This window comes from Danio rerio, chromosome 8 (genome assembly GCF_052040795.2).
Source record: "Danio rerio strain M-AB ecotype USA chromosome 8, GRCz13ab, whole genome shotgun sequence".
NCBI classification, from domain to species: domain Eukaryota; kingdom Metazoa; phylum Chordata; class Actinopteri; order Cypriniformes; family Danionidae; genus Danio; species Danio rerio.
The window spans coordinates 49,126,128-49,150,000 of NC_141028.1; the positions used below are offsets into that span (position 1 = coordinate 49,126,128).

General features: G+C 36.9%; 1 protein-coding gene across 38 annotated transcripts in view; it reads right to left on the minus strand.

Moving 5' to 3' along the window:
• The window catches only part of ncor2 (nuclear receptor corepressor 2), a 202,475-nt gene that overhangs the window by 35,531 nt on the left and 143,071 nt on the right, over positions 1–23,873 (minus strand). For 23 of the 38 annotated variants that reach the window (XR_015497179.1, XR_015497178.1, NM_001007032.1 and 20 more), the window contains 6 exon segments: positions 23,868–23,873; positions 23,108–23,170; positions 10,128–10,270; positions 9,874–10,012; positions 5,652–6,069; positions 5,121–5,226 (listed from right to left, as the gene is read on the minus strand). The exon segment at positions 23,868–23,873 is cut by the window's right edge and continues 152 nt beyond it. Coding sequence is in view for 35 of the 38 variants with exons in the window: in NM_001007032.1 (NP_001007033.1) it covers positions 5,121–5,226; positions 5,652–6,069; positions 9,874–10,012; positions 10,128–10,270; positions 23,108–23,170; positions 23,868–23,873 (875 nt within the window). In the remaining 3 variants the exon portion in view is untranslated. 38 annotated transcript variants of the gene reach the window in all.

Sequence of the window (23,873 nt, forward strand, 5' to 3'; positions counted from 1 at the left end):
TGTTCTGTGCGATCATCTCTTTATGCCCGTCACTAAGATGTTTTCAATTCTGTTATTAGATTTAGCAGATTGCTAAACTAAAGTACCTCCCACCAAGGTGCATAAAAAAAAGAATGAAGCTTTTTCAATGTTAACCAGCATTTAGGTTAACATCCCAGAACATGGGTCAAGGTTAACAATGCATGCAATCAGTTAGTCTGCATTTCCACTGCACATCTTGATTGTCAACTTGGATTTTGTGACTGTCTCAGATTTTTTTGATGACCCGCTTATCATCTTTTAAAAGTGACTCATATCCAATAACTACTGTATATTTACACTGCACACGACAAAAGTGCAATGACAAGGAAAAAAAGAGCAGGCGCTGTCTGACATCTCATAATAAAAGTGTGCTCTTTCTTTCATTCCTGTATGTAATCTGTTGACAAGTTGTTTTGCTATAGTTTATGACTAAAACGGTTCTCTTTTAGCCATACTCTTAATCTAGGCTTTTTTAAAACCAGTTGGTACTTTAATGTCATGACCATTGCGTGATGTGATGTATGCAATAGTTTTATATTAGTTTATACTGTTTACGTGGCAGATGTTGCGCTCTCTCTTCAGTTAACATGCTTAATTACTTACATGACAATATAAAAGCTTTTTTTTTTTTCTACTATATGAGATTTAAGGTTTTGGACTCTGCTGAAGTCTGTCCTGAAATGAAAGCGTTAAGGATGATGTCATTTTCTACAGTTTTAAATCAAATGCAACTCTTATTGACTAGTGAAAATTCAAACTGCTTACACTGAAAGAGTCGGGTCACTTGAACCATGCAGTCATAGTCTGGTTTTTATTTCAATTTGCTGATATAATCAAGTTGAATTTACAATAATATAAACTTTACGTAAAAAGTGCAAATAATAAAAATATTTATTTTTATTTTGTCAATTATATATTTTAGTGGTCATCATGACACATTTGATGGCAGAAGGCTGAAACTGATCATACATAATAATGTTATTCAAAGCAGTTTAAATAATATGAACCCATGCCTTTCTACTAATGTGGTCACACATATTACGCATCCATAGTTTTGTGTTTAGTGAGTGAAAAACAGAAAGCTTATTAGTTACATTTTTTTAATATGTATTTATATTCAGGCATGTGATCAGCCGGAGACAAAAAAAAAAGAGAGAAGCCAAGACACATAATATATATATATATATATATATATATATATATATATATATATATATATATATATATATATATATATATATATATATATATATTTGTGTGTTTTTTAAAAAATAAAAAAAATTATATAAATAATTCATTCATTCATTTTCTTTTCGGCTTAGTCCCTTCAATAGAAATAATAATTCAAAAATGATAATAAATCATAATCTTTATGTAAATATTTGATATAGGTAACAAAATTTGAGTTTAAATTTCAGTTTAAATGTTTAGCAGTTTAATAGTGATAGTAATAATTAATAAGTAATAATATAAGTAATAATTAATAGTAATAATTAATAGGCTTATACTTTGTACTTCAATGTCAGGACTGACCCACACACCGCCGCTTGATAGCGCAACTAAGTCAGTTAGTTCTGTTGTGTCCACAGAAGATAATTTTTCCAGTAATAGACGATTGAGTAGCCTAATATACATTAACATTATACCCTGAAAAAAATTATCATACATACTGTACAGGGTTCAACGCTAAGGACATTTTCTACTGGCCCGACTGGACCAGCAATTCAGGTTTTTACTGGCCCTGCCAAAATTTTCACTGGTCCCACCAAAATAAGTAAATAAAAAATAGCGTTTTTTTTGGCCACATATTTTAAATAATATGTCAAAAATAATGTCAATGAATCTAGAATTTAAATATTTTTAAAATGTTAAAATATTTAGCAGTAAAATACAGCAGTATGGAAAATGTGCAGGTATTTTATTGCTAAACAAAAAGTGGCTGACTTTAAAGTGATGGAAAATTATGCAAAACATCACTTCATTTTTTTCGTTGTGTTGTACCCATGTAAATATCTTTTTCCACAACTTTGGAAACAGAAGTTTTCTTTTAGCCTCATAATTTGATGTTGTCATCTCTTTACTGTTCTGGTTTTTACCAGGTTGTGAAAAAAAAAACAACGTGCTAACAACAACCAATCAGATAAAAGGAACCAAAAAGCAATATGGGGTTCACCACTTTACAGAAAACGTAGCATTCTGAGACTTAAAAGCACAAATTGTTTCTCAGTTCTAAGACTGTATTTGCATACAATTGACATAGTAGCAGGCAAATAAAAATTTGATGACAAGGCAGCACTGGCCTGATTGGGCCAGTAACGATTCTCTTCACTGTCCCGAACATCTCTCATGCTGGCCCCGGGCCATCGGGCAGTCCTTATTGTTGAGCCCTGCTGTAGCTAAAAATGCATGACTTTTACATTCCTTCGGCTCAGTCCCTGCGTTTTAATAGTTTTAACTAACTATAAAAATATTTTTATGAGTTTGTAATATTATCTAAAGTTATGAAACTTTCAGGTATTACATTCCAGATGCTAAAGGCTGTAGCACTGATTAAATTAGAACATAAGAACAGATGACTAGCAGAGGATAATAACAAATGTGCGTCCTGGCTTTGTTTATAATGTACATAGAGCACACGTGGTCGTGACATGCAAATGTGAGCGCTGCATATTATAGAACTGCACATTGTCATTATGTTATATACACAGTAGCCTAGGTACAGGTCTACAATTACATCCCTGAAAGACATCTGGAATGAGGGGAAAATTATCAGGTCGTCTGCTTTGATGATGATGAACATGTTACCACATCACGATAGCACCCCACCACCAAACAAACAACAACAAAAAAAAAAACGGATTTACGCAAATTACAGGGGTCGCCCCATTGAACTCTGAAAATATAAAAGGATTTTGTCTCTTGAACTTGATTGCCAAGCAAAACCTTTCCCCCTAAATCGCTGAATGCCCCATTCCCATCAAAACAACAGGATTTTATCGGTGATCATTTGCAGAATTGCATCTTTTGCCTGAAACACATCACCAGTTTTTTTGTACATCGGCAAACTACAGAGGCAGCATTTCAGATTTGCAAATGCAAGGCCCTGTTTACACCTGGTATTAAGATGCATTTTGGTCAGTCAGAACAAAGAGGGCAAAAAGTGTGGACTATCACTATTATGAGTGGTGTCATATCACCAGCTAAAGTATCTTTAAAACAGAGATGCCCAAATTAGGGCCCACGGGTCAAAGTTGGCCCATTGATTTGGCCCGCCATCTAGTTATGTGCAGATCGATACCAAAATATTGATATCTCCAATACCAGCTTTGTATGTTTTAGAATCACAATTATCTTATCAAATATCGGAATTTCAGTAATTTGGAGCAAATGTGCAGTTTATTGGAAATAGAAATACAGTGGAAAGTAAGCACAATGACCATAGTTTATCTAAATAATGCCAGCTTAGTCGGAACTACTTGTTCTTCCGCCTGCCAAGTCATGTGTGTAATATGACACTGTAAAACTGCAGGGCACGCTAGCTAGCCACTCAGTCCACTGGCATGGCACATGTTGTTCAGTCACGCCGTCGTTGAATGGAGCTACTTCACTTCCATAAACTCAAACGATGACACATGTAACAAAACGGTGAGATACAGTTGTAATACCACAAACCTAATCAAACATCTACATATAAATCACAATACAGAATATGAAAACATTATGACTAGGTGGTAAGAAGAGGAGAAAAAGAGAGGCACAGGTGCTGCTAGGGCGAGACAGACATCGCTTTCAGAGACCTTAGGTGCAGCAGACAGACACTATCCAGGTACAGAGGGGGAAAATGTGGCGATGTGGCTGTATTTTGGGGGCTTGGGTTTTTGTGACAATGATAAAGCAACGGAAAAAGGTTAAAAATCTTCAAGGGGACTGAATTAACATGTCACTACACCAAAATGTGTGAATGTTAATTCTTTTATGTTAAGATGTTCAGGCAGGCGTTTTAAGATATATATGCTCAAATGCTGTCAAGAAAATTGTAAGTTGGCTCTGTTTTTGCATGATAATTCTTCATCAATAAACAATAAACAAGAGTAACCCGTAATATGTCTTATATTCAGTATAAAGTGACACTGAAGTATTGGTATCGCCGATACTCCCCTTTATTTTATTTGGTATCGTATCGGATAGGAAACCAGTGGTATCTGAGAATGAATAGTCAATTTAAATTTAATGTACCCTTTTATTTGTTTGTTTTATTGTTAAGCTATCTGAAATTAAATGTTTAAATTGAAATGGTGTAAATTAATCAAGACAAATGCAGATTGTGTTTGACTAGTGTATTCAGCTTTGAACTCCACTGTGTTATAAATATGATTACGGTTTTTTTTTTTGGAATAAGTTATAATTTAAAAAGGTATACTGCATTAGTTAATACGATTCTAAGTAAAGTTTTCTGTTTATTTTTTAATATTATGAAAAAATTAGCAAATTACTCATGGCAACTTTAATGTAATATACTTGGGTAAATATATCTTCGGCCCTCAATGATATTTGTCCCTTCATATGAAGAAGTTTGGGCACCCCTGCTTTAAAATAACACTGATGATCATATTATCATAGACAATACATACTAAAATAAGATTGGTTGGCGTTCACATAAAAAAGCTAGCCCAATGTAAGCACAGTCTTAAATAAAGAGAAACAGTGTCAAGTAAACCTACATTATTTTCAGTGCAAGAAATCTCAGAGGAAAAAAATGATATGTCTTCATTAAGAAGACTGCAAGGAAAAAATGTCAGCTCCTCTCCAAACAGTGCATATCAGTTTCCACACCTCTCTTCTGCCAGAGCTCAGTCCGGCTGTTAGCTCATGATGAGCGTCTGAATAGCTAAGAGCAGAGTGGAAAACTAGCATCTCATGGGATTAAAAACAGTCTTAGTAGCCATGGCAACATGGAGAGAAGATGCTAATCTGTATAATATGGCCAGATATGCAGGTTGTTAACAAGAAAGTCTCATGAAATTCAAATCACAAGTGGCTGAAAACAAAACGTAAAGCAGTTCTGATTTAGTTTTGGTTTATAGTAGGTGGGTACTCACAATGGGAGGTATGGCGGCCGCTCTCTGCTTGAGCTGTTTGAGGTCCAGTGGTTTCTGAGCTTGAGAAGAGATCACTCCATCGTGGCTAAAACTCAACAAGCTGGGCCTAGGAGACGTCATTGTGAGAAGAGAGAGAAGAGTTATTGCTTAATATGGTCAGAGGCTCATTCTCTCTTATTTACGCTCTTTGTAAACAGCCCGTTAATGCCACAAAACCACAAACACACACGCTTAATCATCATCCCGCCACACATAAACAAACACAGCCTTTCCACTTGCAGTCGTATGGAAATGTAAAACGCAAAATACACAAAAGACGGAACCAGACAGACACACACACACTTCTCGCTCTGATATGTTTGGCAAGCTCACAAGCTAATGTTTCCCCCGACTCAGCCAACATATACAGTGTTTGCTGTCATGGAAAAAAAATCCTACAGGACAGATCAACAATCCCAGCCTTCTTAACCACATCAGACCCCACCCAAGTAACCAATCAACACACAGCCACACACACGTGCACACTCTCACCTGCTCTTCTCTGAGCTCTCCGTCTCCTCCACCTCATCGGCGCTGCATGTGGCGCTGGAGTCGCTGTCGTGAGCTCCACTCTTTCCCCCGTGCTCTTTCTTCTTGCCCTCTTTCTTGCCCTCCTCCACCTCCAGGGCAGGAGGCTTCTTATCCTCTCCGGCTGACTCTGAAGCGCCTTCCCCTGGCTCGGTCTTCACCTCCTGCTTCACTCCTGCCTGCTCCCCGTCTCCCTTCTCCACTTTTGGCTTCTCGTCCATCCCCGTCTCTGCAGCTGCCATGTCCTTGTCCGTGGAGGAAGAGGAGGAAGTGGCGTTGGGTGCAGTTTTGGGCCGAGCCGAGCCCTCTTCTTTGACCTTGCTGTCATCTGAGGAGCGTGGGGAAGGGAGGCTCTCTGTGTCTGAGCTGTTATTGGCTCCACCTGAAATAAAGAGGTGATGGGAAACGTCACGATAGGGCAGAACACTGATGCCAGCTGATCTGGTGTGTGCGGTTTGCTTGATTATTTGTTTTGATGGGGGATTTCATTATTCAGTCAAGAGCACATGCGCTTGAAAATTTGCTTTTGTACAGCAACGCTCAAAGCTTTGTGGTCATCGCTGTGTACAATTGAATGTTTTTGAGACACTGATTAAATAATACATGATTTCTACTTGTTAATATATAAAACATGCTATTTGTTCTGTGATGCTGATTTGTAACAGGCATTGTTTCTAACGCCTCATTAGACTAGTCTAATTTGGTTCTCCATTTATTATTATTACGTTTACGTGGACATCAGTAATCAAATTATTTGCCTTAATCTGAATAAGACAATAATGAGCTGCTTTTTGAATGTTCCTTTCATGATCCCGTTTCATGTGTTATAGCACATAATTTGATTAACGTCATTGCATTACCGCGATACCCACATTTCCTCCAGAGTTTCATGTAATTTCAGGTGTTTTATTTGTCGATTTTAACTGCAGTTTGGCACTTTTTTCACTTTCATTCAGGAACATTTCATGCATGCTCCCTGTGACAAATTAAATATTGGATGCAGTGGCGTAGCGCAAAATGTGTGGGCCCATCTGCAAGCCTAGGGGCGAGGGGTGGGGGGGTGGACATTATTGATGTTCATGTAAACATACACAGTGTTGAAAATTTGTGCTGTTTAATCCTTTTTGAAACTAATATTTTTATACTTTTTATGTAAAACAGCAAGTCAAACGTCACTTTTTTAACATCGACTATTTTGGAAATGACCAGTGTTGGGAAAAGATACTTTTAAAAGTAATGCATTACAATTTTGAGTTACTCCCCCAAAAAGTACCTAGTTGTGTTATTTAGTTACTTCTTATGGTAAGTAAAGCGTTGCATTAATTTTAAATATCGAAAAAAATATATATAGCTTAAAGAGGCTAATAATTTTGACCTTAAAATGTTTTTAAAAAAATACAAATTCTGGTCATAATAAAAACAGTAAAACTTTCTCCAGAAGAAAAAATATTATCAGACATACAGTGAAAACTTCCTTCCTCTGTTAAAAATAATTTGGGAAATATTTAAAAAAAAATAAATAAATAAATAAAAATAAAATGGGCTAATAATTTTGACTTCAACTGTATATGCATGACACATAGCCTATATTTATCAGGTCCAAGCAACATTGCCAGGTTTTGATGAACAGGCTACTATACATTAATACTTGAAAAGTACAGGAGTTTTCTTTTTACTTTTCAAGAACAGTGCCACTTTTAATTAACTTTTAAAAGCACATTTTAAGTTGAAGTTTTTAAGTTTATTAAGTACAGGTAATGTTCAAACTATTTAAAATGTTTAAACTGGCTGACAATCATACATATTTTTATTAATAGTAATCTGCCTCATTTTTGATCTGTGCATTGCTGTAGCTGCTTAATTAGGCCAACTTCGCTACTGTATTTCAATACAGGTCATTATGGTGGTACTTGGAGCGAAAAAACATTTCTGATGTGGTTCTTAGTAAAAAAAAAATTGAGAAATACTGCCCTACAACTGTTGCTTGGAGAAATTACCTCTTGGTGATATTTGGAGCAAATTAGAAATTTTTTAATTTGAAATGGAAACCTAAACAGTTTGTCAAAATTTGGAATCCTTTTATCTGTTACCAGGCTTGACATTAACTTTTTTTTAATCACCAGCCACTGTGGCTAGTAGTTTTCTAATGTAACTAGCCACTCAGATTTTTTACTGGCCACAGTTTTGTTATATGCATAATTTCCTTGTCATGCTAAAATTACTTAATTTAGATTTTGTGGTATGTCCACATCTCATTCATTTATCTCGTCTGTGTGTCGTGTATGACCTTGCTCAAAAAAAAAAACAAAAAAAAAACTGTAAGCAAGAGAAAGCATACCGTGTCTGATATTGAAAGTATGATCACTTGCACACAGTTACCGTTAGCCCTAATAATAATCTGTTCAAAGAATGGTAAATGTGAAAGAGGCAACTGCTGCCGCTTACAAAAAGACATTTTTCAAAAAGAATCTAAAGCTTTTGAAAGCAGCAGAACAGTGAGTGCATGAGTGCAGCTCTGTCCAGTCTATTTCAAAGAGAACTGATCGCACAAGTTGCGTTTGCAGACATGTTTGCTTAGCGCAAGGAAACGGGAGCGTACAAGCTTTAGAAACTATCGTGCCCATCACAGCCATGCGTGTGATACTAAAGCCCTCGTCAGCCTTGAGAAAGTCTGCGTCTCACCGTGCGTGATCATTCTCTCATTGGGCATTCACCTGTTTTCTTTTGCTTGCGCGAACAGTTATTTTCTTACTCGTGCTGCTTCTCGGTGAACTACAATTCAAAAACTATTTTCAACCAGCCAAAGTGGCTAGTGGGAGTGGCTTTCTAACCCGCAACCGCTGAAATCGACCCGCATTTGGTGGGTGTTAATGTCAGGCTTTGTCCGTTCCCTTGAAAAAAGCACCTTGTGGAATAATGCAGAACTTCTGTAATGTTTAACAAGCTTTGTCATCACACCCTGTTGTTCAAACACTCCTTTGTAAACAAGTTGGCTTGCTATGTGGGGTGGGTTTTTTATTTATTATTATAATTTTCATAATGTTTTTCCTTTTCATTCTTAACTTTTCTTTGCTTTGCCTATGTTACATGTGAACAAAATATGTAAAACAAAAAATAATTGTCTTTCTGAATCTGTGTCTTAAATAAAACTTATTTGACAAACAAAAGAGGAAGTCTGAAAGTTCAAAATAGTGAAATTCACACAAAAGAACCATTTCAACAACCAAAAAAAGGCATTAAACATACAACAGAAAAAGCATACGCTAGTTTAAAATATATTTTATAAAGTTATACTAAATAAATAAATAAAATAATATTAGTAAAATCATCCTAGAGCACAGAAAAGCTCCTAAATGAAGAATGACTCTTATCTAAACCTAACATGTCCTTTTGTCAAATCAAAAAGTAAACATAACTAGTAAATACACAGCAGGGGATTATGATAAGCCTCATTTTCCCACTGGCATAACAAACCCCAGCCGTTGAGTGTGTGCTCTCCCAGCTGGATGTAATTACACAATAACCATAACATAATAAGCACTTCCCTAGCTGGCTTTATTTCACAAGCTTTGACCTGATAAATGTGGCTTTATTACGAAAGTCATTTATCGGCAAGCCACACCTGACAGTCAAACACACAGCACTTTTATTTTATAGCTGCCTGGCAGACGTACAGCTCCAAAGCTACGTCCGCAGCACGACAAGACACTTTGACAGCCAGACAGTGTTAACTGAAACTCAATGACAAAACCACTTCTCAAAACTCTGAAAAAGCGATTCATGCTAAAAACGAGAGTGTCGCCTCTTTCCCAGAACTTGACAAAAGTAGGTCAGGGTTGTATCCCGAGTGAGGTCATAGGTGAGTCTGGGCCACGTGTTCACGATATTCTGAGAAGAGCTCTCTGCTATTTGATTCGAGCTGCTGTGGGATTTCCTGGCAGCCGCAAACGCTCGGCGGTGTTTAGTTTCAGTGGAACTCGTTTCATAGCTACGTTTGATAACAATTACCAAACTTCTAATTTGTTTCTGCGATCATAACATCGAGTATCATTGCTTCCATTACACCCCAGAGTCGTTGAATAATGTGCAACAAACTCTGCTTGACGAATGCTAATGATTGTGTTACAAGTTTGTGCACGGTAATGTGGCTGTGTGAGTGTTACGTGTTTGTGTGTTTTGCTCATACCTTCTCCATCCTCCTGAGCCTCCTCTTCGTTACCACTGACTCCCGATCCTTCCATCTCCTCTTCCTCTGCAGCAGATGGAGCGCTGGCCTCTTCGTTTTGAGGAGCTTTCCCTTTACGTCTGGCTTTACGCTCTTTCTCCTGCAGCAAACGCACATACACACACAAAAAGACACAACAGCATGAAACTAATACTACTCACAATTGTAAATAATTAATTCTATGCGCTCTAAGAAACGTGTGTCTGCCGACTGACCGATTTTATTTTATGCTGTTGCAGAATCTCATCCAGTTTCTGTCTCTTCTTGTAGTTAAAGTAGAAGTTCTTGCATTGGGAAACTGTTTTGGAGCCCACCATCTTGGCAATAGCTGACCAGTTTCGGCCATACTGCAGCAGACCTATAAGGAAAAAATAAGAAAAATTGACTTTACTGATACTTTAATACAAAAAGCAAAGTGTCTGCGCCATCATCATAGTTATTTATAATGAGAACCTGTGTCAAACCTACATGACACTCCACTAACACTATTTAACCACATGTACTTGCTACAACAACAGTAAATTATGTAAAATTATTTGAAATAACCCAAAAACTAGAGATGCTCTGATCAATCGGCCGGATATCAGTACTGGCCGATAATCACATTTTATGAGTAGATCATACTTGCCAATTTGGCCGATATCATGAACTGATCACAAGTGTTTGTTTACAAGTTTACACGCAAAGGAGATGCAATTGCACACCTGACATCGCTCCAACACGTAAGGAGATAAATGATGCGCGGGGCATAAAATATAGCAACTAAAATATATATATAGATGTGATGCGACCTTCGTTTGTTCAGTTTATTGGCGTGATTCATGTGAGTGATGGTCTCTTTGTTGCAACCATTGTATATCTGGTGTGATGTTGTGATCGCTGCTATCTAGTGTCTCATCCAATCTTATGACTTCTGCTGGAAGCTTTGCGAGTCTCCCATACATTTATAGCGGCTCTGAGACGCTCGCAAATCATGACAATAAGAGTAAATGATTAGATCGCGAGAGGCACATCGATGTTCTAAGCAATACAGTTATTAGGTTAAATGAACAGTAAAGATATCTTAAGTGCGAATCTCCCTCTCATATCAAGCTGCTGTGAGACTCTCCGGAGCTGCGATCATTGTACTGCTATCAATAGTTGGAGATAAGCAAAATATCTGAATGGCATTGCATGTATTTTGGCCCTTTTACATATAAGAACTAAAAGTTCTGTTTATGATAATGTTGTGATAAAGTTTATGATGAAGTTTACTAAAACCTGGCTGAAAATAAAAAAAATATATATAATTTTTTAGTTGTTATATTTAACTATATATATATATATATATATATATATATATATATATATATATATATATATATATATATATATATATATATAATTGTAATATTCGTCTTGCAATAAACAGAAGTTTATAGGTCTATATCCTTTTAGTAAAGAAGTATTAGATTTATAGGTGTGCATTAAATATGCACTCCAAACTTTTTCTTCGGTTAGACATATTAAATGATTATTTTGACATTTGCAATGTTTTTTGAAATGGCATTGTCAATAACTTTTCTTCCCAGTTTTTTTTTTCCGTGTTATCTTTTTTGTTCTGTAAAGCTGCTTCTCACTATGACATGTTGACAGTAAGAGATGTGATTAAGGGATTGTATGAAACATTCTTTATTTATTCTCTTAGGTAAGGAGAGATCTCCACTTACTATAAGTATCATACTCGGAAAAAAAATTGCTTAATACATTATAAAGCTTAAAGCATCAGAATCGGTACTCTGTATCACCATGACAAGGAATCAGTACTTGGTATCTGCTGCAAAAATCTTGATCTGAGCATCCCTACCAAAAACCAAACCCTAATACTAATTTTATGGTATCTTTAAGGCCACTTATTATGCCCCTTTTTACCAAATTTAATACAAGTCTTTGGATATTCCTATAAAGTTTGAGCTATACTGTATAAAAAAAACTAAATATTATTTATTTTACTTTTTTCAAAATGTCAATTTTCGGGTCAGAGTAAAAATGTGCTGTTTCTGTGAGTGCGCCTTTAAATGCAAATGAGCTGGTTCTGCCCTAGAATTCAAAAAGGGTGGTGTTTGGACATGTCTACTTCAGATACCTAATATATGTCAGGACAAGCAAAATGACAGAGAGTGACTCAATAAAAAATACCAATATGCCCACAGAACAGGTTTTGGCATTGCTATTTGAAAACTACATTCAGTTTTTGTGGGGGTTATTCAATCTTTGCAAGAGCCGCATAACAACAGCATTACAAAGTTGGAAATGCATACATGTCAACAATGGCATGTAAAAATAAGGGATATTGTTATTAATTATTATAAACAAATGATAGAATACCACACATAAACATTTGAAAAAGCTGCAAATAATTAAGTCTATTAAAATTAATAGCTATTACTGTGTAAAGAAATTGAATGAAATGACCAAATCTCATTAACCTCTTCCTCACTGTATAATTTAAACATTCTGATGAAAGCTCAGAGAAATTAATCTCTTATTTTGATTTTTTATTCGATTACATTAAATAAGAGGTGTCACTTTAAAAATGCACATTTAATTGCTTTCCTAAGTGTTTATGCTAATTTAAAACTACATTTGTTGTGTCTAGACGAAAATTATGATAATTACTTCAAAGTGTTTTCATTTCAAATACAATAAAAGCACAGAACAGATTCACGTTTAAGAGCAAGAGGCGTCCCCGGGTGGTTTGGCAGTATGGGTTGCATATAGAGAGGACCAGCTGTTTGATGTTTATTGCTACCCTTCATAGAAAGATTGAAAAACCGAGAAAATACCTTTACAGGATAATAGCGTGATACAACAGTAAAATACGGGAGAATCCCAGGGATCACAGGTATAAATATGCACTAAAAATAAACATCGCACATGTTTTAATACAGGTGCTCATGTGGCAAATATGACAAGATACCCGCCAAGCAAGAAAATATAGGCTGTATAGAGATTCGTTATAGCTACTTTAAAATTAATCCACCTGGTCCTCGGAGTTAATAAAAGCAGTCTATGCCAAAACTCTAGTGTCCATCAACAATGATGGGTGGGACATGTACAAGTGTGATGCTACACATCGCACGCTCTCAAATCCAAATCCGTTTGTACAGAGACACTGCTTATGAATTATGGAGTTTAAAACAAAAAGAGTGTGTGGACTGTTATCATTATAAAATGGTTATTTACATAATGCCGACACAAAATTGTGTCCAAACATATTAAAAATATTGATTAAACATTAACAAATTGATTCAAAGAATAATAGTCAGGGCGGCATGGTGGCTCTGCCATTAGCACTTTCGCTTCACAGCAAGAAGGTTGGCATTTCTGTGCAGAGTTTGCATGTTGTCCCTGTGTTCGCGTGGGTTTCCTCCGGGTGTAAAGTCCAAAGACATGCACTGTAAGTGAATTGGATGAACTAAATTGTCTGTAACACTGGATGTTTCCCATTACTGGTTTACAATTGGAAGGGCATTCGCTGCATAAAATATAGTTTTAGTTCAGCATAGTAGCTAAAATAGTTGTCAGTTCATTCCGCTGTGGCAACCCCTGATGAATAAGGCTCTAAGCTGAAGGAAAATGAATGAATGAATAATGATAAACGATAAGGAGGCAAAAAGAGGAACTAGATCAAACGTGATCTTTGGTCTAACAATGGTGTATTTGTAATTAAAAATATTACTGATACCAAACATTTGAACTTGAGTATGTGTAGGTCTCATATTTTCCCCCCTACCTGATGTCCCACTAAGTCACATGCACTCAAAATAGGGCAGCTCCGAGCCTGTAACAGTTTATACAAGATTTATATTACACACGGCCTAACAGACAATATCCTTCCAAACTAACACACAAGATCCCTGTGCGCCTGGTTACAGAAGCCCCAAGCGTTCCCATCCACCCAGCCTTGCGTCATTAAAGAAAACCTCAATAAAAGGTCAAAGATCATCTGCCGCTGCTTGCTGTCTGAAGGAGGAAAGTGGGGCAGCAGCCTGACATGAACTGCTCTCAATGATTTAACACCAAGCTAACGCTCAGCAGACATCGGCCAAGTCATTGTGTGCTGGTTAGCTTCACATTAGAAACCTATCTTGTCTAGTCTAAATAGCTGCTTTGATTTATATCGCTAGTGACCACAATAAAGTCCTGCTGCCCTCCACATCAAAGCCACAAGACAATCAATGTAGTTTGAACAGGGAGAGAGAGAGATGAAGAGCGTAAGTGCATGGAGCGCAATGAAAAATGTCCTTGGTGACATACAAACAAGCAAAGCGAAGCAAGAAATCATTTGAAGTCTGATGTGTATACTTATCCTCACCATCTCTGATCCCAGCCTCTGTTTATTCTTCAAACTCGCAGTTGTTTGTCAGAAACACACGCACATTATAATCTATGTAACATGGCAAGCAGACACTGCAGTGAAGAAACTGCATCAATAAGAGTCTGAATATCAATGCATACCCACAAGATCTCCCAAGGGAACTTCTACTGTATAAAGCAGGTCAAAAGTCAAGGAAACTCCATAATTGCCCAATCCAACAAATGACAAAGCACCATGTAAATCCAAATGAGAGATGATCAACTTCCAAAAATGCGTGTTTCAACCAACTTTCATTTTAAAACGCTGCATTTTGCCCACTGCATAATCCAGACTTCCAAACGCGAGAGTACTCCGATGCAGTCCAATCAGCTTTGGTCATTCACGAGCATGTGTCAGTGCTGCATCCAATCAAAAAGCTCAGCACTGGCCCAGTGCGCATAGTCCAATCAGGAAGTAGCATTAAGGAACTATGTGGTTTCTCTCTTCCTCTCTTCGTATCACTCCATCGGGTGTTTCATCTCACATGATCTCCGTGGAAATGAACTGTAGAGGATCTTAGAGCTCCAGCACGGCATGAGGACGAGCGAGAAAGTAGGAGAGAGAAAAAGGGAGTGGTGTTTGGGAGGGAAATGAGCTCTTCGTACCTTCGCTGATAGTTGCGCTGTCGTTTCCCTAACTCTCTCTCTCTCTCTCTCTCTCTCTCTCTCTCTCTAAACAGAGCAGCTCTTTTCTTTTTCCTCTCTCTCTCTCTTTCTATTTATCAAACTCACGCGCTTTCTCTCGCCAGCCCTCTCTCTCACTCTGTCTCAAGGCCACAGTTTTTTTCCACTCCTCTTCACTGGCTGCCGCTTGGCTGGACTTTAACAGCAAAGTGAAGCTGAGAAGCAGTGACTCCACCTCCCTGAAGCCCGTCCTCCCTCCACAACCTCATCTGATCTCTTCTTTTACTATCTCTAATGCATAGTATCTGTGCCAAAATGCATCCACACTCAAACGCCCAAAAACAAACAGACGATACGAGCGAGAGATAGTGGCAGAAATAGAAAGGAGGAGAGATGTGAAGGCTTTGACGCTGATATCATGAGAAAGCAGAGGGAAGTAATTCCTCCTAACTGACCTGCTTTTCTTCTTCAATGTGACCTCTACGCACAGTCCTTAACAACAGTGTGAGAGAGAGGGAGAAACGGGGAGGCTTGCCAAATCCTCTAATTCGTGCCAACCCACAATTCACCCACTTCCTTTCTCTCTGCACTCCAACAACCGAAGCTAGCCACTCACTCGGTGCTACAAAAAGAAACTGAAAGACGGAGAGAGAAAGACACAGACAGAGGGGGAAAAAAGCAAATAGAAAGACAGAAACAAGTAAAGAAAAACAAATAGAGGAGAAAAAAATGAGAGAATAAAAACAGAGACAGAGGAAAAATAAAGAAATTTAGACGAGTAGTAAAAACAGATCTAAAGAAAAACAAACCTAGTGCAAGACTAGGATTAACTAATAGAAGAAGAACAAAAAAACGGATAAAATGAGGAAGACTGAATGACGGAGAAAGAAGAAAACAAAACCGAAGACAACCGGAGGAAGAAGAAAAAATTAATTCACACTTATTATTTCCTGTGTGTGCGTCTTCAACCAACTCTGTAAGTGTCAAAAAGTTACCACAATATCACACATTTACCGTCATTTAGAGCTAAGAAGAAACACTTAGCCTCTACATGCATCAATCTGCAGCTTCTGCCTCCAAAGAAAGCTTTTAAAAAGGCACAAAGAGAGAGAGAGAGAGAGAGGTGTGTGTCATAGCTTTGGGTTATGTGTTACTCAGGCCTCTATCCTGCCATGAAGTTCTCCCCACGACCACATACACAATTCACATCCCCTCATTTACCGAGAGATGTGCACACAAGCGAGGCCACCCTGCCTTTAAAAGGCTGTGCCAGCATGCATTAGTCACAGAGCAGAGCTGCATCTCTCTCTCCTTCTCTGTGAGTGTGTAGGAATGCAGTGAGACCGCCAGGTGCCATTAACAAATATTACTGTCGTCTCTCTCTCTCTCGCTTTAAAAATGAACACAGATAAACGAATTAGCATAGAGAGCTGTAAGCAGCTTTGTGAAGGACAGATGGGGGAACTGGCTGCCGTTAAGATGGCCATGGGGCGAGGGGTGCCAGGACATTTGAGGACAGAATCCCAGTAAGACTATGGTAAAGTGGGTTCATTGAGGTTAATAACAGCAGTGTTCTGGAAGACTATAGGCTTCGCTGTTAATGGGAGATATGTGAAATCCGTTCAGAAATAGAGAAACAAAAACGGTTAAAGTTAATGAAACAAAATATAAATATGTATTTTTTCAATATTGAATACTGAATAAAGAATAGAGCCATAATTTGTTGTTATTTACGGAGGTAAAGAGATTCTCATGTCAGGTCTGCAGACATAAATGCTAAAAAAAACTATTTGGTTATTTTACGGGTTGTGATTTTATTTTATTTTTTTTAATCAGAATATAATCAAGTTTGTCCATTTTTTTCAACTTAGTCCCTTTATTAATCAGGGGTCGCCACAGCGGAATGAACTGCCATCTTATCCAGCATATGTTTTATACAGCGGATGCCCATCCAGCCGCAACCCAACACTGGGAAATAATCTAAGTTGAGTTAAATTTAAAAAGTCTTTAATTACTTTATATTTAATAAAAATAATAAAAAATTATTACAAAGCAAGTACTTAATATTATTTGCAAAAAAAAAAAAAAACACATTTAACTTTGAGCAAATGATGGATGTAGTACAACTCTATAGGTACTCAAGATTAATGAGACTAGTCAAAAAGTACAAACATGATTAAAAAAAAAAACTGGTAGCACTTTAATTTAAGAAACAATGCAAACTATTAACTATTGATTTATTACCTGCCTATTATTAAGATATGAACTGATAAGTACTGATAAGTCTGTATTGAACTATGGCAATGTTATTTATAAGCATGCATCTTCTCAAAGTTTGCATGCTTTAGACATGTTTTTAGACATGGTGTACTAAGATTTATAACAAATCCTAAATCTCTCACTCATCATTGTGTGTTGTACACTCAGAATGGTCTGCTTTGTCCATTCGTAGGCTTAAGCATTGACATATCTTTGTTTATAAAATCTATTCTAGGTTTACTCTCCTCTTAAGTTCAAACTTACATTGTTAAACTAGTCTCTAGCTATAGCCTTCTGCCTCAAGAACTTTATTTACTGTCTGTATCGGTGGTGCGTACTGAATTGGGTGAAAAGGCTTTTAAATATGCAGCAGTTTTTACATGGAATAACCTCCAAACAAAGTTGAAGTAAAAGAGTTGGTTTCACTACATGCTTTTAAAAAGATTTTACCTGACTTAAAGTTGAAACATTGGCCTGTAGATGTACTAAATAGTTTTTAACTGTCATTGTATGTGTGTTTTGATGGATGAATGATATTACCTGTCATTTGATTTTTGTTTTGTTTGTTTGTTAAACCCATGTGAACTGTTTACTGCCTAATCTTAGCCAGGATGCTCGTTAAAGAGATTTTTAATCTCAATGTGCTTTTCCTGGTAAAATAAAGGTTAAAATACTAAAGTATGATCCTATTCTACATCCCTAATCCAACCCAATACCTTAACCAAACTACTAATTTTCTAACTATTAACAAGCAGCTAAATAAACATTTATTCTGCTAATAGTCTTAGTTAATGGGTTTCCATATATGACATACACTCACCAGTAAGGGTGTCACGATCCTCCAAATCCTCAATTCGATTACATTTTCGATTCTAAAGGCACGATTCGATTCGATTTTCGATTATGAATAATTAATTAATTAATGACCAATTAATTATTTGTAGCCTACCGTTTAAACTACCTGACCTGCATGGTCTTTGTTTTACCCATAAACAAATCATACAGTAAATGAATAAAGGCAAGATACACGCATTATTACCACCTGTCAATCACTTTTTCTGCGGGACTCATGAATAGGCAGTGATCTGTGTCGTTATAATGGCGTCGGTAAAAAAAGACGCACAACCAACAGGAACCAGCCAACAGTATCTGAGGTGTTCGCTAAAATGACTAAGTACAAGTGAGTGAAAGATTGAAGCAGTCCTCTGACTACCTGGACCTGCTGTCTCAAGCTCATATGGCTGTGTGTGCGTCTGTGTCTGTGTGGTTACGTGATGTGCGTTTCCAGCAGTAGAGAGGAAGGAGGGCTGCTCAGAAATGCTACACGGCACTGTGGATGTCAAATCGTTGTCGTTCTAAAATGCCATTTAAAAACAAAGACAGTGTAAACAGGGCCTGAGTGTGTACTTTTCGCGAGCGGATTTGCAACGGTGGCGGGCGGAGGATCGCGATGCCGGTGTTGTCTATCGGACGAACCGTATGTAATACGTACATAGCAGAGCTTGCAAAACTGTGTTTTTTTGTCGACAACACGAATGTTGTCAACATCACTTCAATTCAATTCAGCTTTATTTGTATAGCGCTTTTACAATGTAGATTGTGTCAAAGCAGCTTCACATAAATGGTCATAGTAACTGGAACAGTGTGGTTCAGGTTTTAGTGTTTAAGTTCAGTTCAGATCTGTTTAGCTCAGTTCAGTGTGATTTAATCATTACTGAGAGTGATAGCTCACTGGAAATCCAAAATGCTTCCACACCGGCGACTTCATTGAAAGAGGAGAGGGTTTAAGCTCTGTCGACGGGTCTCCTGCGTCTGCAGTTTAACAAGCACTTCAACAAGCCTGTTATTCCCGCTTGGCAAGCCAAGCTGACGTGACATGAGGGCGTGGCAGCATCGACAATTCTATTTTTTGATTGATAATCGAAATTGAGCATAAATTTCGATCGATTTCGATTAAAAATCGAAATCATGACACCCCTACTCACCAGCCACAAGTAGATCAGCAGTTTCTGAAATACTAAGACCAGCTTGTCTAGCACCAACAACCATGCCACGTTCAAAGTCACTTAATTCACCTTTTTTTTCTCATTCTGATGCTCGATTTGAACTGCAGCAGATCATCTTGGCCATGTCTAAATGCCTATTTGCATTGAATTGCTGCCATGTGATTGGCTTATAAGAAATTTGCGTCAATGGGCAGTTAGACAGGTGTACCTAATAAAGTGGCCGTATAATATAGGCATATGCAAATAGGCCATTTTAAAACTCTTTGCTTAACACTGCCGCATGTTTACTTATTATTAACTTCTGAATGAGCACTTCTGTAATTTAATAATCATGCACCAACACCAGACTCGTTCAAAATGAAAGCCAAGATCTATAAAATCTAAATCAGATTCAGACTCTGCATTACATAAATGAATACATGTTGGCACGGAAGCAAGAACAAGTTCTGGTGATTGCAAACAACGAATGTGATTTGGCTGATGAGGGCTTCATCATTAATGGAGTGTTATTCAGTTACAGGAGCAGGCGGCCTGCTGGATCAGATAGGATGTGCCAGAGAAACAGAGCACTGTTAAGTGAGCGACGTGGAAGTAGCTTGTCTGAAGTAGGTCAGCGGGACGGCCGTTTAGCACACTAACAGTCTACATTACAGTCCAAACACTGACACGGACAAGAGAGAACATCAGACCTTTGTTCTTTACTCAAGCATTCAGTTCATTTTCCTCAATCTCTCATGAAGACCTCGTAAGGTCCACTAATGAAGCTCTTGTTAATAAACCTCGTGTAAATGGCACATTTCTGAAAGCAGCTCATCTGAACGCGCAGCTGTCATATAAAGACACGCCGCCCACATTTAGACACATTATTATGTGTATCACTCAGTGCATATGTGTGAAATGAGGCCAAGGGCACAGCGACTGATCTAGTGCTCATGTAAATGTTTGTAGAGTTGCTAGGCTGAGTATTACACGTCTTATCAGGCAGGGTTACATCTAGTAAATTTGACACAGGGAAATCCTAACCGTCAATAGCCTAGGCAAACAAATTTATTCAGAAAAATATTTCTATCTAGGACACCTAAATAAAAGCATTATGGTTTTCTAACATGAATCAGTCCCATTATGCTCCTATATGAAGATATAATATACTGTACGTCTCAGGCATCACCAGAATGCGTCTGTAAGATTTCAGCTTAAAATATATACATTTTTTAAAACTGTATTAACTCCTAAATCCTCATTTTTTTGGTTGGAAACAAAAACATGCTGAAAAAACACTTTTGTGTATAAAAGAAGTCTGTCTTTTTAGCTTGGGACTTGGATACTCCAACAACAACAACACAACATCTGCATGTGTTTTGAAGCCTTGCAAGTTTAAACTCCTGAGGCCTGTTGCACAAAATGAGTTGAACAAACTATGGGTTACAAAGTTTTGGGTTAAAAAAACAACAACAACAACAACAACAAATCTAACCTGGGTACTATCAGATAAAGTAGTTTCAGAACTTTTATTTTGAACATTCTCTGTCCACTCTAGGTTTAACTCTGAGTTTGTCATTTTAACTCTGGACCACATGCAGCTAAAAGTGTAACGATTGCTTCAAACAGCCAATCACACAACACATTAGAGTCAGTTTTTATGTTTTTATGACAGAATTAGTGCAATTTACATTCTTAAAGATCATAGATATATACACTAGATATCGCATACGAACCCTGAGAATTCGTCAATACCGCCACCATATTTGTACAGTGCTCCCAGGACAAATGTCATTCATCTGCCAGGGATGCCCAAACTAGGGCCCGCAGGCCAAAGTTGGCCCATTGTAAACTTTGATTTGGCCCACCATTCCATTTGGGAAAGAGGGAGAACGATGGGTTGGTGAGTGGGGCGAATATCTTTGACAAACATCGTCATTTTGAATGTATTGTAAACTTTTGTTTGTTTTGTCATTTCTTTAGTTTTGTAAATTCATGAGATTTTTTAAAAAATGTAAATACTGTCACTCAACGGATATGAGGCAATGCACAAGACATCAGTGAGCAAATCAAAGCAAAGGCAGTTGCAGCTTGGTGTACTCAGAATTAAACTCCATTGTATTAAATGAGATCAGTAGTAACTTCATTAAACACATTTTTTTAAAAACCACATTCTTTAATATAATTTAAAGCAATGTTTTCTAGTAATTTTTAAATATTAGAAAAAAAATTTTTAGGTGATTATTTATGGAAACTTTAATATATCTTCAGCCCACAGCCCTCAGGCAAGTTTGGTTTTTGACACTTCATAAGAAAAAAAAGTGTATGTTACAAACTTTTGTGCTAAAGTCACGTAATTGATGATAATACAGTCTTTTAAGGCACTGACCATAAGGCAAAATAGCACCAACTTGCACAAAATTCTAGGTTTATGCTTGTTTTGTTTAATAAAATCAGCAAACAATGTAATTAAAATATGACAACAAGATGCAGTGCCAGAAACTTGTATTATTGTGGTGAAGTAATGGCTAGTTATTAAAGTAACTTAAAAGGGTTCCTGATAACGTAACAGTGCCTGCGCCTCAATGTGCACACCGTCCACCCTGAATTATTGAATATTATAAATGTTATTTACCATTTATATCAGAAAGGTGGATGTGCAGATTGAGGCGCAGGGATATTGATGGTTCATAACGGACATTCATTCACAAACGAGTCACTCCCTTCATTAGCATTACAACAAAAAAAAAAGCAGGAGAGGATGTGTGTTTCAGGACATGGATTAGATCAAATTTAACATGGAGGATAATACATTTCAATCCACCCAAATACACACCCTTTGTCGTCAATGCCCGTGAGGTCACGTATCCATGTAAAAATGATATTTTTCGTAATTTAAAAAAAAAATATTTGCATACTGACCACCGGTAAAACTCCCGATCATAAATATATGTGCATATGTGTATATACAGTACAAACTGCACCTTGGTCCCACATTCATTCATTCACAACCCTGTTCTAAAATGGTGGCTCCATTGACGCATTCATTTCAATAGACAGCAATAGCGTAGGCGACGTCTAATTTAAATATCCATTGTTAAAGTTTAAGAGATATAATTATCAGATTAAAGTGAATATAAACACATTTACAAAGTAATAAACACTACTGATGGGAAAGCAAATAATATTATATGAATGAAAATCGATCACCTGATTTTATTAATGTAGGTTCACAAATAGCTCAAAAGTCGTTTCTAAAACTTTATATATTAAAGCAAATTTATATGTATTTATTTAAATGTGATAATGTTAATTCACAATTCAATTTTTAAAATATAAATAAACTATTAGCAACAAAAGACAATTTTGACTTAAAAATGTTTTTCATATAAAATTCTTATATATATATATATATATATATATATATATATATATATATATATATATATATATAGTCACTTTACTTACAACTGATTGGTCCTGATTGGATCTCTAACACAGAATGTTACAGATGTCAGTGTAGCATAAGTTACTGTGGCGATGATTCAAACTTCTTAAGCTCAATAACAAAAGGCAAACTTACCAGGGTAAAAACCCAATATGTCTTTGTGCAACAGGCCTCTGATATGCAGTTTGGTAAATACAGAGCTATGAAGCGACCACACACGCACAAATAATATCAAAAAACAGAACTCAGAAAGACAACAACAGAGGTATCTAATAAGTTGAGTTAAGATGCGTTTATTGATATAGAAATAGAAACCCTACGTAGTGGACTTTGTAACTATTTTCAATATTAAAAGGAAAATGTAAAAAGTATAAAAGTATTTCTTTAAGTGTGTGTGCATGCACAAATAACCCCATCCAGTGGGTGGTCTGTCAATTCAAGAAACGCAAACAAAATACATAAACACAACCCAGATCCTGACCTTTCTTTGCCGTCTCCATCTCCTCTTCTGTCCAGCGAGAACTCTCATTCATCTCCAGGTTTGCTAAAAAACGAGAAAAATAAAGTAATGCAAGTTAATTCAATTCCAGTTCAAATAATTATGGGAGATTTAAAACCTTTTGAGAGAACAAACTGATGTATTACACACTAAAGTAAAAGAAAATCATGGTAAAAGACACAACAAGAAAATAATTAAGCCTGCATATGTGTAATGCAGGAGAAAGGGGAATTCATATATATTTATCGAAATTTATGGCAACTGAATTAAACCAAACAAGACACTCGAGCTGAAGATTTATATACATGTATACATCTAAAGCTCTTGTGATTGACATTAATAAAGGCAGAATGCTGCCAGCACTCGGCCCCTTGTGCTGAAGTAGATTTTTAACTGAAGCACAATCAATGAACTTTCAAGAACGCTCTTAGCCAAGCAAGATAATCCACAGAGCTCTAAACATCTTATAAAAGTCCATTTCAGAAACTTAAACGCCACTGTAAAAGCAGTGAATGTTGTGACACTCAGGGGACAGATGATATCTACTCTAATATTTATTTCATTATTAGGGTCATTCTTGTTCTGTTAATATCATTGCAGTCCAAACAATTCCAAGAACAGAAAAGTGAAGTTATGAAACTGAAGTGGGTCAACGTTATACAATAAAGGTCACACACAGTTAATTTGCAGAGGAAAACAAAGAGGCAGTGAAAAAGTCAACAGTGTGTGAGTGCTTGCTAACCCAGCT